Source organism: Rana temporaria, chromosome 1 (assembly GCF_905171775.1).
Source record: "Rana temporaria chromosome 1, aRanTem1.1, whole genome shotgun sequence".
Taxonomy (NCBI): domain Eukaryota; kingdom Metazoa; phylum Chordata; class Amphibia; order Anura; family Ranidae; genus Rana; species Rana temporaria.
Window position 1 is genome coordinate 466,763,267 of NC_053489.1, and position 14,629 is coordinate 466,777,895.

General features: G+C 41.4%; 1 protein-coding gene across 1 annotated transcript in view; it reads right to left on the reverse strand.

Annotated features, from left to right (window-relative positions):
- Window positions 1-230: 230 nt before the first annotated feature.
- The window catches only part of LOC120917164 (alcohol dehydrogenase 1-like), a 33,471-nt gene continuing 19,072 nt past the window's right edge, over window positions 231-14,629 (reverse strand). The window contains exons 4-9 of the mRNA XM_040328259.1: window positions 13,701-13,788; window positions 12,920-13,139; window positions 9,113-9,373; window positions 5,872-6,007; window positions 5,610-5,751; window positions 231-491 (exon numbers count right to left, since the gene is read on the reverse strand). Of these exons, the coding sequence (XP_040184193.1) occupies window positions 449-491; window positions 5,610-5,751; window positions 5,872-6,007; window positions 9,113-9,373; window positions 12,920-13,139; window positions 13,701-13,788 (890 nt within the window). The 3' untranslated portion in view covers window positions 231-448. The remainder of the gene's footprint in view (window positions 492-5,609; window positions 5,752-5,871; window positions 6,008-9,112; window positions 9,374-12,919; window positions 13,140-13,700; window positions 13,789-14,629) is intronic.

The window sequence follows — 14,629 nt, forward strand, 5'->3', positions numbered from 1 at the left end:
ATATGCATATTTCCCTAAAATTCTTCAATGGGAGTGATGGAATCAGCAGCTGAATGTAGCAGTGGAAGCAAAGTAAGTATAAGCCACATGCAGGGTGGCAAATAAATGAACTTTTATACATTTAATGAGTGTGTGTGGAATTTGTCTTTCATTTTATTTTATAATTTGCTTATTTATAATTAATTGTTCTAAGTGGCATACTTGGTAGTATAAAAACAGACACAATTAAGTTCAGTTCAAACTCATAAGCTTTATTTATTGTCAAAAGCTAGCTTTATATCGTAAAATAAAATGATTTCATCTTGTTTAGTACAGAATGATCACCAAAGACCCTAGAAAAGCAGTATGAACCCAAAGATAAAAATACAATTTTATTCCTTCAATGAAATTGAAATGATGAAGAGATGACATTGTAGTTGTGAAGAATATCCACAGGACAGCAGGCGTTCTATTTCTTCCCACACTTATCCATTATAAGCACTGTACGGACGCTGTAAGATAGTATTTTATTATTGCATTAGCATACTTCATTTTGCCTTTAAACATTTAGTAAATGTTGCATTTCTTCAATCAACCCAAAAATTTACCTTTGTTACAGGTAGGCCCATTTTAACTCAAGGTTTATTAAAATAAATGAATTTGAATTGATATTATTTATTGAATAACTCAATAGACTGAAAGAATAATTGTTTAAAACATGCTTGGTTATAACCACAGTCAGGGGCGGACTGACAACTCATGGGGCCCCCCGGCAATAGAAGATTATGGGGCCCCCGGGTTAACAGATGGCCACCAAGCCCGGAGGCATTACAGAGGTGGGACAGCTAAAATCTCATACTTACTATAGCTCTCTTTTCTCTATATCTCTCTCTTCCTCCTTTTCTGTTGCTTTTCCACCCTGGTGTTCTCCTTTTCTTTTTATAAAACAAACCCCCTGCTCTTGATTGTTTACTACCCACACATATTTGGTCACAGTGGTTTATTGTCTAATCTGCGATATATACCTATTTATTGGTGATTGTACAACACATTTTCTTTCACTATATATTCCCTGTTTACCCTGTACCTTGACCCCTCTCAGAGATAGCCATGTTGTGTGACATTATGTACTTTTTCTGTGTTTTGCAATAAAAATGTATTAAACGATAAAATAAAATAAAAACATGCTGGGTTTATTTGTTAGGCATAATATACCTCTAGTCACTATTTATACCCAAAACTTCACAGATGCTAATTGTATCTTTCTATTTAAAAATAAATAAATCAGTGGTGCAGTTTTTTTTTTATATAAAATGTGATTCTCCAGTATTGTATTCCACCTGAAAAATAAACCTAATATATTCCAATATCTCACATTTTCAATTTGCTGGTGAAGCTGTCCATTGATTAAGCCATTTAGGTGAAAGAGAGATGATTATTGTGAATGTAAACTCAAACATGTAACTTCTCGTATTTGCTTCCTTTTGGTTTGACAAATATATAATTGATAGTCATTGAAATTAAGTTTTTAACACTTTTATATATATATATATATATATATAATGTGTGTGTGTGTGTGTGTATGTATGTATGTATGTATGTATGTGTGTATATATATATATATATACAGAGCTTTTTTTCTCAGAAAATAGGTGCAGGAACTCAACCACGACCCCGTTCATATTTCACAAACAGTAGAAGGGTCTTAAAGGGGCATTAAATACCAGGATTGCATTCCATACAGTGCAGAATTCAGGGGGTTACATACAGAGTGCAGAGCTGTCACTTGTAAACACAGAAACCAGATTTCTGTTTTTACAAGTGATTGTGGTGAGCAGGCACCAAAGGGTCTGAGCCAGAGGTGGTGGAACTGAGTTCCCCCAAGTTCCCCCTGAAAAAAAGCCCTGTATATATATATATATATATATATATATATATATATATATATATATATATATATGTATATATATATGTATATATGTATATATATATGTATATATGTATATATATATGTATATATATATATGTATATATGTATATATATATGTATATATATATATATATGTATATATATATGTATATATGTATATATATATGTATATATATATATATGTATATATATATGTATATATATATATATATATGTATATATATGTATATATATATGTATATATATATGTATATATATATATATATATATATATATATATATATATATATATATATATATATATATATATATATATGTATATGCATATAAACCTGAGTCTATTGTCATTTTAAGATAAAATCAATGCAAAAGTAAAATCCAAATGATTTCTACACAAGTTAGTTTGAACTGGATGGACTTGTGTCTTTTTTTCAACCTGACTAACTATGTAACTATGTAAGTTAACTTTTCAGATTTTTACATTAAAGTGGCATTAAAGTGAGACTAAAGGTTCGCTTTTTTTTTTTAAATACCAAACATTTCATACTTACCTCCACTGTGCAGTTGGTTTTTCACAGAGTGGCCCCGATCGTGCTCTTCTGGGCTCCCACGGCAGCTCTAGCGGCTGCTCCCCGCAAGAGCTAACTCCCTCTGGTAAGCTCTATCCCGAGGGGGTTAGCTTGCGGGCGCGCTCCCGTACCATACAATCAGCGTCCATAGCCGCCGATTGTATGACTCGGCCCCGCCCCCTGGCGGCTGCGTCATTAGATTTGATTGACAGCAGAGGGATCCAATGACTGCGCCGCTATCAATCTATCCAATGGGGAGAACAGCGCGGGATTGCGCCCTCTGAGATTCGGGACTCAGGTAAGTAAAACGGGGGCTCAGGGGCGGCACTGACTGCAAGGTGTTTTTTCACCTTAACCGGTTAAGACCCGGACCAATATGCAGGTTAAGGACCTTGCCTCTTTTTGCGATTCGGCACTGCATCGTTTTAACTGACAATTTTTTCCCCACAAATAGAGCTTTCTTTTGGTGGTATTTGATAACCTCTGCGGTTTTTATTTTTTGCGCTATAAACAAAAATAGACGACAATTTTGAAAAAAAAAACAATATTTTTTACTTTTTGCTATAATACCCCCCAAAAAATCTATAAAAAAACAATTTTTTTCACAGTTTAGGCCGATATGTATTCTTCTACATATTTTTGGTAAAAAAAAAAATCGCAATAAGCGTATATTGATTGGTTTGCACAAAATTTATAGCGTCTACAAAATAGGGGATAGTTTTATGGTATTTTTATTATATATATTTTTTTTACTAGTAATAGCGGCGATCTGCGATTTTTATCATGACTTGAGACTTTATGGCGGACACATGGGACACTTTTGACACATTTTTTGGGACCATTGTCATTTTTACAGCGATCAGTGCTATAAAAATGTACTGATTCTGTGAAAATTACACTGGTAGTGAAGGGGTTAACCACTAGGTGGCGCTGAAGGGGTTAAGTGTATCCTAGGGAGTGCTTCTAACTGTCGGGGGGATGGTCTGTGTGTGACACGACACTGATCACCGCTTCCGATTATAGGAAGCTGTGATCAGTGTTCTTGTCACTAGGAAGACTGTGGAAATGCTTGTTTACGTCAGCATTTCCCATTCTGGACATGTGACGTCAGTGATCATCATTCCCTATAACGGGGAACAGACGATCAGTGACAAGCCACAGAGAAGAACTGTTACGGTTATTACCGTGCCAAGCAGACAGCGAGGCGTGATCGTGCCCCAAGTGGCTCTGGGTGGTATTGAACCTGAGACCTCTCTGTTGCTGCTTCGGTTCTTTACCTCTGAGCCACTCCTCAGTTTGGTCTTCTGCTTGCTTTCCAGCTAAGGTGGTTCTGAATGATGTGCTGATCTCCTTGCAATCTGCACCTGTCTCTCCTGGTCCAGCTGAGGCAGGTTAACCAATCAACTAGGATATAAAACACTGCCTCACTCTGAGGGAGTTGTCAGTTCATTGTGATTGTCCTGTCCTTGCCAAAGGTTCCTGTGTACCTGTATTCCTGTACTTTGTTTCAGCTACAAGACTGACTCCGGCTTCTCACCCTGGCTATGTTTATCGTGTCTTCTGAATTATGGGATCCCTGACCACGGCTTAACTTTGACCATCCTTTGGCAAATCCCTGTCAAGCCCCCGTGCACAGACTCACAGCCCAGGTAGCTTCTTACTTTGTTACCGTGGGCTGTGTGTATTTGTAAGGGTGAGGATACAACTCTGCAATATGGACTCCGGCCAAGGTAAGCCCTTACATAATGTAACTGACCAACAACATGGAATCCGCAGAGTTGTACAAAATGCTCACCTCCCTGGCTCTGCAAGTCTCCAGCCTGGGCCATACCATTTTGGAACTACAGCAAGAAGTTCAAATACTTAAAGGGACAGTACGCCCAGCCCTGGAACCCATGCAGATCGGGGCCATCCGGTCCAGGCTATCTAAGGTAGAAAGAGAGCGGAGGAGAGGCTATGGACTTTGTTTTTACTGTGGTGTAAGCGGGCACTTTATATCTCTCTGCCCAACTCGCCCAACCTCGGCCAAAGGTTCTTCAGGTGGGTACTATTGGGAGCCTTTCTGCTACCCCAGAATCTTTGCCTGCTATGCAGCTTGAAGTTCCTTTGCCCCAGTCTGACATTCCTGTGACTACTGTCCAGTCCGATGCACCTGTTCTTCAGCTTGCTGTACCTACCTTCCCAGTTGAAGTTCCGGCTCCAGTGTCCCCTGTTCCGGTTCCAGTGTCCCCAGCTCCGGTTCCAGTTCCTGTGTCCCCAGTCGAAGTTCCTGTGTCCCCAGTCGAAGTTCCAGCTCCTGTGTCCCCAAGTAAAGTTCTTCCACCTGACTGTACTTATGCCTCGAATGGTACCGTGGTCCGTAAGCAGGATCTGGTAATATTTGAACAAGCTTTGCAAGCAGCGAATGCACCCCCTTCGAGAACTCCAAGGACAACAAAGACCAAAAGAAAAAGTCTTCAAGCTCTGCTGTTGGTGCTTTGTTTCCCCATGGGTTTAATGAGAACTATACGTATGGCATGGATGCCTATGGCAATACATTTCTCTTGTCTACTAACGACATGCTTGGCTACTCTAGTGAAGAGGGTGGTTTGGACTTTAAAGACAATGCCTATGAGAGAGCTCCTGCCCACACCCAGAGGGCGTTTTTAAAGGGGGGGAACTGTCAGTTATTACTGTGCCAAGCAGACAGCGAGGCGTGGTCGTGGCTCTGGGTGGTATTAAACCTGGGACCTCTCTGTTGCTGCTTCGGTTCTCTGAGCCACTCCTCAGTTTGGTATTCTGCTTGATTTCCAGCTAAGGTAGTTCTGAATGATGTGCTGATCTCCTTGCAATCTGCACCTGTGTCTCCTGGTCCAGCTGAGGCAGGTTACCCAATCAACTAGGGTATAAAACACTGCCTCACTCTGAGGGAGTTGTCAGTTCATTGTGATTGTCCTGTCATTGCCAAAAGTTCCTGTGTACCTGTATTTCTGTGCTTTGTTTCAGCTACAAGACTGACTCTGGCTTCTGACCCTGGCTATGTTTATCGTGTCTTCTGAATTATGGGATCCCTGACCCTTATCCCTGATATTATTTGTATATATGATTGTCATGATTTCTACGAGAAAGTTCCATATTAAGAAACTGCTTACCATTTCCCATGTCTCATGAGGTCAAACCCCTCATTGATCTTTTCAAAGGGCAACTTGTTTGTCACCAGCTTGGAGAGGTCAAATTTCTTGGCCTGTATGGCATCTTGTACTAAGCCTGGAAAGTCCAAGGAGGCCTTAAAATCTGAAAATGAAAGAAATAAAAATAAACGCTAGAATTCAAGTCCATGGTGGTCAGTGTGCATATATATTATAACACACAGTGAACTGTATTCAGCATGTTGTAAAGGGTTAAGTGTTTTACCTCCCAAGAAGGCTCCATTTATTGTACGTCCAGTTAGCACCCACATGACATCCATAACAAGCCTATCTGTGGATTTGGGAACTCCAATGATATTTGCAGATCCAAAAGAATGGTGAGTGGACTGAATCATAGATGCCTAAAAAAAGTTTCCAAGTTAGTTACACTCTTTATTAGCTTATTAGTTCAATATTTAAATGTACCAATAATTTGTAAATTATTAGATAATTTTATATTTGAACCTGAACTATTTTTTTCTACTTATATTTAGCCTTTCCTGCCAATACATTTTTTTCATATAAACCCTTCTGTTTTCATGACATACCTTATTTTGTACCCATTGATATGATCACTTGGTCTCCAACTATGCTATGCAGGCAGATCATGGTTAGTGGGAAGGGTGCTATACCTAGCTTCCTGAAAACATCATAGCACCATGTTCTCAATACATCCCCCTCAAGTGTCCTCAACTCAGATGCATGCATTGGGTTGGGAATGAAGTTAGACAAAGGTAAAATGCCTTGATGCCTCCTTTAGAATGTCCTCAGGGCGCTGGGCTCTGCACCCAGAACACTCCTACTATAGCATTGTTCCCTGCAGTGGTTATTGATTGGCGGGTCCTGTGCCTTCACGTCTGGTTTCTCAGACTCATCCCAGCTGTCCGAATGTGGATGACAGCTGACTTGCTGTGAGTATTGGGGGGGGGGGCATCAACTGTAAATGAGGACTCGGATGGTGACCTCAGCTGCAAAGGGGGGCTCTGATTGTGACATCTGCTGTAAAGGGGGACTCTGATGGGGACATCTGCTGTAAAGGGGGACTCTGATGGGGACATCTGCTGTAAAGGGGACTCTGATGGGGACATCTGCTGTAAAAGGGGACTCTGATGTGGACATCTGCTGTAAAGGAGTACTCTGACGTGGACATCTGCTGTAAAAGAGGATTCTGATGGGGACATCTGCTGTAAAGGGGGACTCTGATGGGGACATCTGCTGTAAAGGGGACTCTGATGGGGACATCTGCTGTAAAAGGGGACTCTGATGTGGACATCTGCTGTAAAAGAGGATTCTGATGGGGACATCTGCTGTAAAGGGGGACTCTGATAGTGAAATCTGATGTAAAGGGGGCTCTGATGGTGACCTCTACTGTAAAGGGGGGCTTTAATGGTGGCATCTGCTGTAAAGGGGGCCTTTGATGGTGACACCTGCTGTAAAGGGGAACTCTGATGGGGACATCTGCTGTAAAGGGGGACTCTGATGGGGACAACTGATGTAAAGGGGAACTCTGATGAGGACACCTGACGCATAGTGGGATGCTGATGGGTACACCTGTTGTAAAGGGGGACTCTGATTGATACACCTGATGTAAAGGAGGGCACCAGCTGTACAGGGGGACTCTGATGGAGGTATCTGATGTAAAAGGGGTCTCTGATGAGGACACCTTATGTTAAGTGGTTTTATTTTATTTTATTGAAATGTGAATGTGATTGGCCTACTGTGATGGGCACAGGGAGGCTGTAATTGATGGGCACAGTGAGGCTGTAATTGATGGGCACAGTGAGGCTGCATATGATTTGCACAATGAGGTTGCTTATGATGGGCACAAGAGGCTGCCATTGATGGGCACTTTAAGGCAGCATTTGATGGGCACAGTTTTATCTAGCAGTAATGATATATAATCACCTGATAAATGGCTATTTACAGTCCTGCATTACTAACAGTTTAAAGTGGTAGTAAACTCTGTACTAATAAGGCTTACTTGTAGGTAAAAAGAATATCTCCTAAACCTGTACGATTTAGGAGATATTCCCCTCGCAATGAGCCGCTGTCTCCAGCGGTGCATGCACAGGGGGGTTCCTCGGCTAAAGGCCCGGCAGCCACCGGACCTTGCCAGAAAGAAGTCTCCCTCGCGTATGCACGGGAGTTACGACATTGCCGCTCCAGCCACTCACAGCGCTGGAGCGCCGATACCCGGAAGACACGCTGAGGCAAGATGACATCTCCCTATGGCGTGGACCAGGTAAGTTCCCCACGCCTCGTTCCAAGGTAAGTATTTCATAATGAGCTAGTATGCGGTGCATACTAGCTCATTATGCATTTTGCCTTTCATATATGCAGAAAAAAAAAGCTGCTGCGGGTTTACTACCGCTTTAATTTTTCAGTTTGTTTGCGCCCCCCCCCAAAATGTTTTAGCATAATGGGGACATATGCTGTAAAGGTGGACTCATGTACACTGGATGTTATAAAAAAGCCAGTAACGTTAGCTGTAGAAAGCTGTAGGCCTCACTCTAAAGCTGTAGCTGTAGAGTGAGGCCTCGTACACACGACCGTTTTCCTCGACAAAATCCATCAAGAAACTTGGTGGCAGAGCTTTTTTGCCGAGGAAAACGGTCGTGTGTATGTTTTTCGTCGAGAAAACGGTCGTGGATCTCGACGAGAAAAAAAAGAGAACAAGTTCTCTTTTTTTTCTCGTCGGGAGTCTCAATTTCCTCGTCGTGTTTCTGGTCGGGCTGGTTTACGACGAGAAACACGTTCGTGTGTATGCTTAGAAACCCGCACATGCTCAGAATAAAGTATGAGACGGGAGCGCACCTTCGGTAAAAGTATTGTTTGTAATGGAAATAGCACATTCGTCACGCTGTAACAGACTGAAAAGCGCGAATCGTCTCTCACCAAACTTTTACTTAACACGCAGTAACATGAGATTAGCAAGAGCACCCCCAAGGGTTGTGCCAGTGGAATCGAACTTCCCCTTTAAAGCGCCATCGTACGTGTTGTACGTCACCACGTTTGAGAACGACAAGATTTTGTCTTGACAGTGTGTACGCAAAGAAAGCTTGACAAGATTCTCGACAAGCCTTGACAAGAGACTCGTTGAGGAAAACAATGTTTCTTTTACGACGAGATTCTCGGTCGTGTGTACGAGGCCTCCGTTTTTCAGTGTTTTTGTAGTAGTGTTTTTGTAGTAGTGTTTTTCAGCGTGTGTAGCGTCTTTTGGCATTTTTTAGTTGTAGCGTTTTCTGGCTTTTTTTTGGCAAAACTATACTCCCATAAAAGCTTTTGGCTCAAAAACACTGATCAATGCTCTTTCTATATTTTAACCATGTAATAAACCAAATGGAGGTTTTATAAATGTTGTCCTCCCTTGTACCAGTAAAGTCTGTAGGTTTTTTGTGGGGCTTTGATTAAGTTTTATACAGATAAAGGAATAACAAGCTACAATTTCCTATATTTTTATCTCTTACCATGACATCAACTTTGCCAATGCATTCAAATCCATAGTCTGCTCCTCCTTCAGTCATTTCCACAATAACTTCATGAATTGGTTTGTCACAGTCATTTGGATTGATGCACTCAGTACATCCCAATTCTTTAGCTCTGCTAAATTTTGTTGGATTGATGTCTACACCAATTATCCTGGAAGCACCAGCAACTTTGCAACCCATGACAGCAGACATTCCAATTCCACCCAAACCAAACACAACACATGTGGTTCCTGGTTTCACCTACAGTAGGAAAAAACACTGTCATTAAAATGGTATTCGGGTACTGTATGAGGATTATACTCTGAAATATGGACCGTAATTATCTATTTTACCTGTTGAGAGGACTATTCTATAAGTCCTACAGCTTGAAAATGTAGAATTTTTCTTGTAAGGTCGCAATATCTGTAAATTTTAGAGTTTCAATTTTACCAGCCATAAACAATTAAGTAGAGCTGAATCATCCACAAGCCAATGGATTTGCCGGGCTTGGTGGGTGTCCAGGGTACTTAGCTACAATGTGTATGCACCTGTAGTAAACCAAGAGGATAGAACAATTCATCAAATCTCTGCACCTGCCTGTTTCTTCATAAAGGGGGATACACTTGTAGAAAGCTGATGTCTGATGGGGCCATGCCAGTGCATAAAATCCACATGGGGTCTTCTATGTGCCTACTGCAGTCCTTATCAATGCTAACTAAAGAGGTTGTGGGGAAAGAACAAAGCTGTTTCCTTGCCTTAGGTCTCATTCTTCCTTAACTGCTTCCCAACCATCGCACAACGATATACGTCAGCAGAATGGCACGGGCAGGCAGAAGGGTGTTTATATACGTCCCCATTAAGAAGTGGCATTGTGGACGAGCGCCCGCCGCAAGCTCTGTGAGCCTGACCACGTCTCCTGCGGACTTCCAGTCCGCTGGGATACCCGCGATCGTCTCACGGTGAGGAAGAACGGGAAAATGCTGATGTAAACAAGCATTTCCCCAGTCTTCCTAGTGACAAGAACACTGATCACCGTTTCCTATAATCCGAAACGGTGATCAGTGTCGTGTCACACACAGCCCATCCCCCCGACAGTTAGAAGCACTCCCTAGGATACACTTAACCCCTTCAACGCCACCTAGTGGTTAACCCATTCACTGCCAGTGTCATTTTCACAGTAATCAGTACATTTTTATAGCACTGATCGCTCTAAAAATGACAATGGTCCCAAAAATGTGTCAAAAGTGTCCCATGTGTCCGCCATAAAATCTCAGTCGTGATAAAAATCGCAGATCACCTCTATTACTAGTAAAAAATATATATAATAAAAAATACCATAAAACTATCCCCTATTTTGTGGACGCTATAACTTTTGTGCAAACCAATCAATATACGCTTATTGCAATTCGTTTTTTTACCAAAAATATGTAGAAGAATACATATCGGCCTGAAAAAAAAATATTTTTTATAGATTTTTTGGGGGGTATTTATTATAGCAAAAAGTAAAAAATATTGATTTTTTTTTTCAAAATTGTCACTATTTTTGTTTATAGCGCAGAAAATAAAAACCGCAGAGGTGATCAAATACCACAAAAAGAAATCTCTATTTGTGGGAAAAAAAGGACATCAATTTTGTTTGGGAGCCACGTCGCACGACCATGCAATTGTCAGTTAAAGCGACGCAGTGCCGAATCACAAAAAGTGCTCTGGTCTTTGGCCAGCGAAATGGTCCGGGGCTAAAGAGGTTAATGCATCTCTGCAGTTACCATTTTGCAGAATGTGGATGTTAAAGTGTAACTCTGTGATAATTATCAATAAAAAAAATTGATACAGAAAATCTAAGCATCTTAAACCCAGCACGTTACACTGACTATAATCCTAGGAAGGCATTGCAAATTTGTGAAAAAATATATTTTGTCATACAGTACCAGGGCTCAAGTCCTGCGGGAACGCGTGGGAACGGAGTTCCTGCACTTTTTTCACAGCAGGAACGCAGTTCCCTTAACAGCACTAGAGCAGCCGAGCCGGCTCGAGTCACTGTCAGGGGCAGGCGAAGTTATCGCGGGATTTAGAAAGAACTTCTTTCTAAATCCCGCGATAACTTGCGGCAGACCTCCGCAATGTCTCCTGGGAACAATGACAAAAGCTCCCAGGAGACATTGCTGCATTGAGGAAGTGACTGAATACCCGCAAACTACCCGATGAATCCATATACAGGAAGCAGCCAGTAACATAAAGGATTACCAAGGTACAATGGATCGAAAAAAACAAAAAAAACATGTGGTTTAGTAATTATGCATATGAGCGTATCATTTTTTTTTTTTGGTGGGGGAGTGGATCTTGGGTGGGAGTTCCCACACTTTTTTCCTCAGGACTTGACCCCTGTACAGTACCATTTCTTGTAGTACAGTACAGGACAGTATTTACAAACCCTGGGTTTTAGGCTTGTACCTTCAGACGATGGACATTGGCAAAGCTCTTGAGGACCTACCCCATGCCTCACTCCATAAGTCTTCAGTTTTGTAGCAAGCAGTGCTGACTAACCAAGGAACAAAGGGGAGAGTTGTCTGTGTCCTGTCCTGTGTGCCAAGATATGAAGTTTACAGATATGTAAATGTATATCAGGATGCATGCATTGTATTCATAGACCCTGGGACGTCCCCAATCAATGAATGGGGTGGGTAAAGCACAGGGAACAGGAATGTGCAACGGGTCCACACAAAAAGGATTCACTAACCCAACATGATGACAGATTGCCCCAGAATGGCTATAGAATGAGGCCCTTCTTATGGGTGGCATTACATGAATGAAAGAGGGGTAGGCATCTGATATAGATGATCTGTTAAGCTGGTGCTGATGGGAGGAATACAGAATGTCACTAGGAAGATTTTGGGAGGGAGAATTCCCACAGGCTGTTTTTTCTGGTTTGGCACTTAAGAAGAACCCCTGATAACAAGGCTTTACACTATTTTCAAGAGGAAAGGAAGTAGTTCCCTTTAGTTCCCTTTATGGTGATGCCAGAGATGTCAAGAATATCTGAGGCTTGAAGGCTGCTTGGAAGTTTGTCAAAAGGAAGAATCCGCCATGGGTATTAATTGATACATTCAATGGCTCTGTTGATGAAGTGACCCTCACAGTGTACAGAATGGTGAAAGGAGGTTGGATTTGAATTGGAGCTAAAGGACCTACTCTGAGCAATCTCAGTCTTGAAACCTAATTTTTGCACACCTAGAGAAAAAGGATATGGGTTGGACCACGGCCCTGGAGTTGTATAGCAACCTTCTTCTAACTCAACATGTTGCACCAAATGCCAAGGCCCCACTAAGGATCCAGTGTCCAATGCAAAATTACAGGCTGTCCCAACAGCAAGGGTACAGTCTCCAAGGTTTTACAAAGGTTTCAAGTTACGGATGCAATGTTTCTGTTGTTAATCACTAGAAAACAATAATTAGTTGATTGAAGAGTTGATTGAAGATTCTAAAGTTAAAATAATAAAGCAATCAAGTTAAGAGTGATTTCTTCACAAGGAAGAAGGGGTCCATCATCTATGGACACTAGTAATAAACTGAAGACTCTCTGAATGAGTAATATAGAGGAGGTGCCCCAGGGTGGCAAGTCTTCAAGAGCTTTGCCAGTGTCCAATAATCTAAAAATATGAGCCTATAACTCAGGGTATATGAATATTATGCTTGTGTCTTGTACTGTCAGAATACTTTCTTTTGACCTCTAAAGTGTTCATATTTGTCGAATATTTCATAACACGTCAATCTGTAATTTGCAATATGGAATATATTTACTCAAACTTACTTTGGCGGTGTTAAGTACTGTTCCGTAGCCAGTGGAGAATCCACATCCAATAAGGCACACTTCATCCAAATTTGCTTTAGGATCAATCTTAACACATGCAAATTCATCCACACAAGTGTATTCTGTAAATGTACTGCAGGACATGAAGTTGTAGATCTGTTTTCCATTGATGGAAAATCTGGTGGTTTTATCAAGCATGAGCCCTTTGTTTTTGCCAACGCTGTAATGAAAACATTTATTAATGGTTTATCACAATATTTGTTCAACTTATTTGCATCTTATACTATAATTGACTAAAAAGATAAAATTTTGTTAGGATTAGACTGTAACTGGATCATTACTTGTGTGTCTTCAGGTGATACCTTTTAGGCAAAGATCATGGGAAAATATGCACTGGCCTGGTAGGAGCATGACGTTCACTGGAGATAAGGAGATGGGTCTATGCAAGATGCAAATTATAAACAATAGTAATCTGTCCATGAGGGTTCTTTTTTTTTTATCAAGGTCATTGCATAGCTATTAATTAGTCACATTCAACTAGACTTGTTCTGTAAAGGGATTTCTTGATCAAGCCAAGTTTCTTCTTCAGTTCAGATGAGTGTCATGAACATAATTACAAGTTTGCCATATTTTGCCAAACTAGTAATTAAAAAGTACACAGACTCGAAGATCATAGTAAAATGTCCTGTCAAGGTGAAGAATATACTATATCTGTTGTAATTGAGCCTAGTTATGCATCTCCAAAATTAAGAAAAATAGAAAAAAATTAAAAAGAACTTACTCATTGTCTACACAGAAGTTGCTGTCCTCATGCAAGCAGCATTTACACTTCATACACATCGGACTGCACAATGCAATAACATGATCTCCTGTAAACAAACAAAAAAAAATATCTTGTGATAATAGGATCATCTTTCTGAAAAAAAAAAAGATTTAAGTTTCCCAGAGAGTTGAAGTTTTTGCAGCAAGAGTGGCTGGTGTCTACAATTTGCTCTTAGGAGGCCCACAAACCTTCCATGCTGCCTTCCCATAATAGTTTTAGTTTGAAAAATAGCATTTGAGCTATCTCATGCCTGGTGAAGTTTGTGGATCAGTGGCGTACTGTCATTGGTTGCAAAGGTTGAAATTGAGACCTGGCCCATGCACCAGGGGGGCCGGTACAGCCACCCTGTCACATTAGATTTTGCGGTGGTTGGGGCGCAGTGAAACTACAAGTCCCAAGAGACATTGCAAGACCCTGGCAATCACAGGCACGACTCCTAGAGGCAGAGGCATGATGGAATTTGTAGTTTCACCACAGCTGGAGGGCCGAGGTTGCCTTCCCCTGGCCTATGGGGATTCACTGGCTGTACAAGCACCTGTCCTTATTTAACAGGTGTGTAGGTGTAAGTGAGTGGCCCTGAATGCACACTGTCTGTGTTTGGGGCCATACATATGCACCTACACTCCTGCCATACAAATTGCGACTGGGCCCTGGCTTCCCGACACTGTCAAGGACTTGAAAATGGCAGGAAGGGGACCTGCTGTAGAACATGTGAAAGGGTCGCACTGTAGGACCATAATAAAGGGCCCATGGTGGGAGAAAAGGGCCCCCGGGTTCAGAGGGAAGGGCCCCAAGCTGGGGGTTCAGGGGCCCTCCATGGTTTCTTGCTCTAAAGATACTATTTACACCTCTGGTGTGGATGAAGGCCAATTCTAGTGAGAACAAGA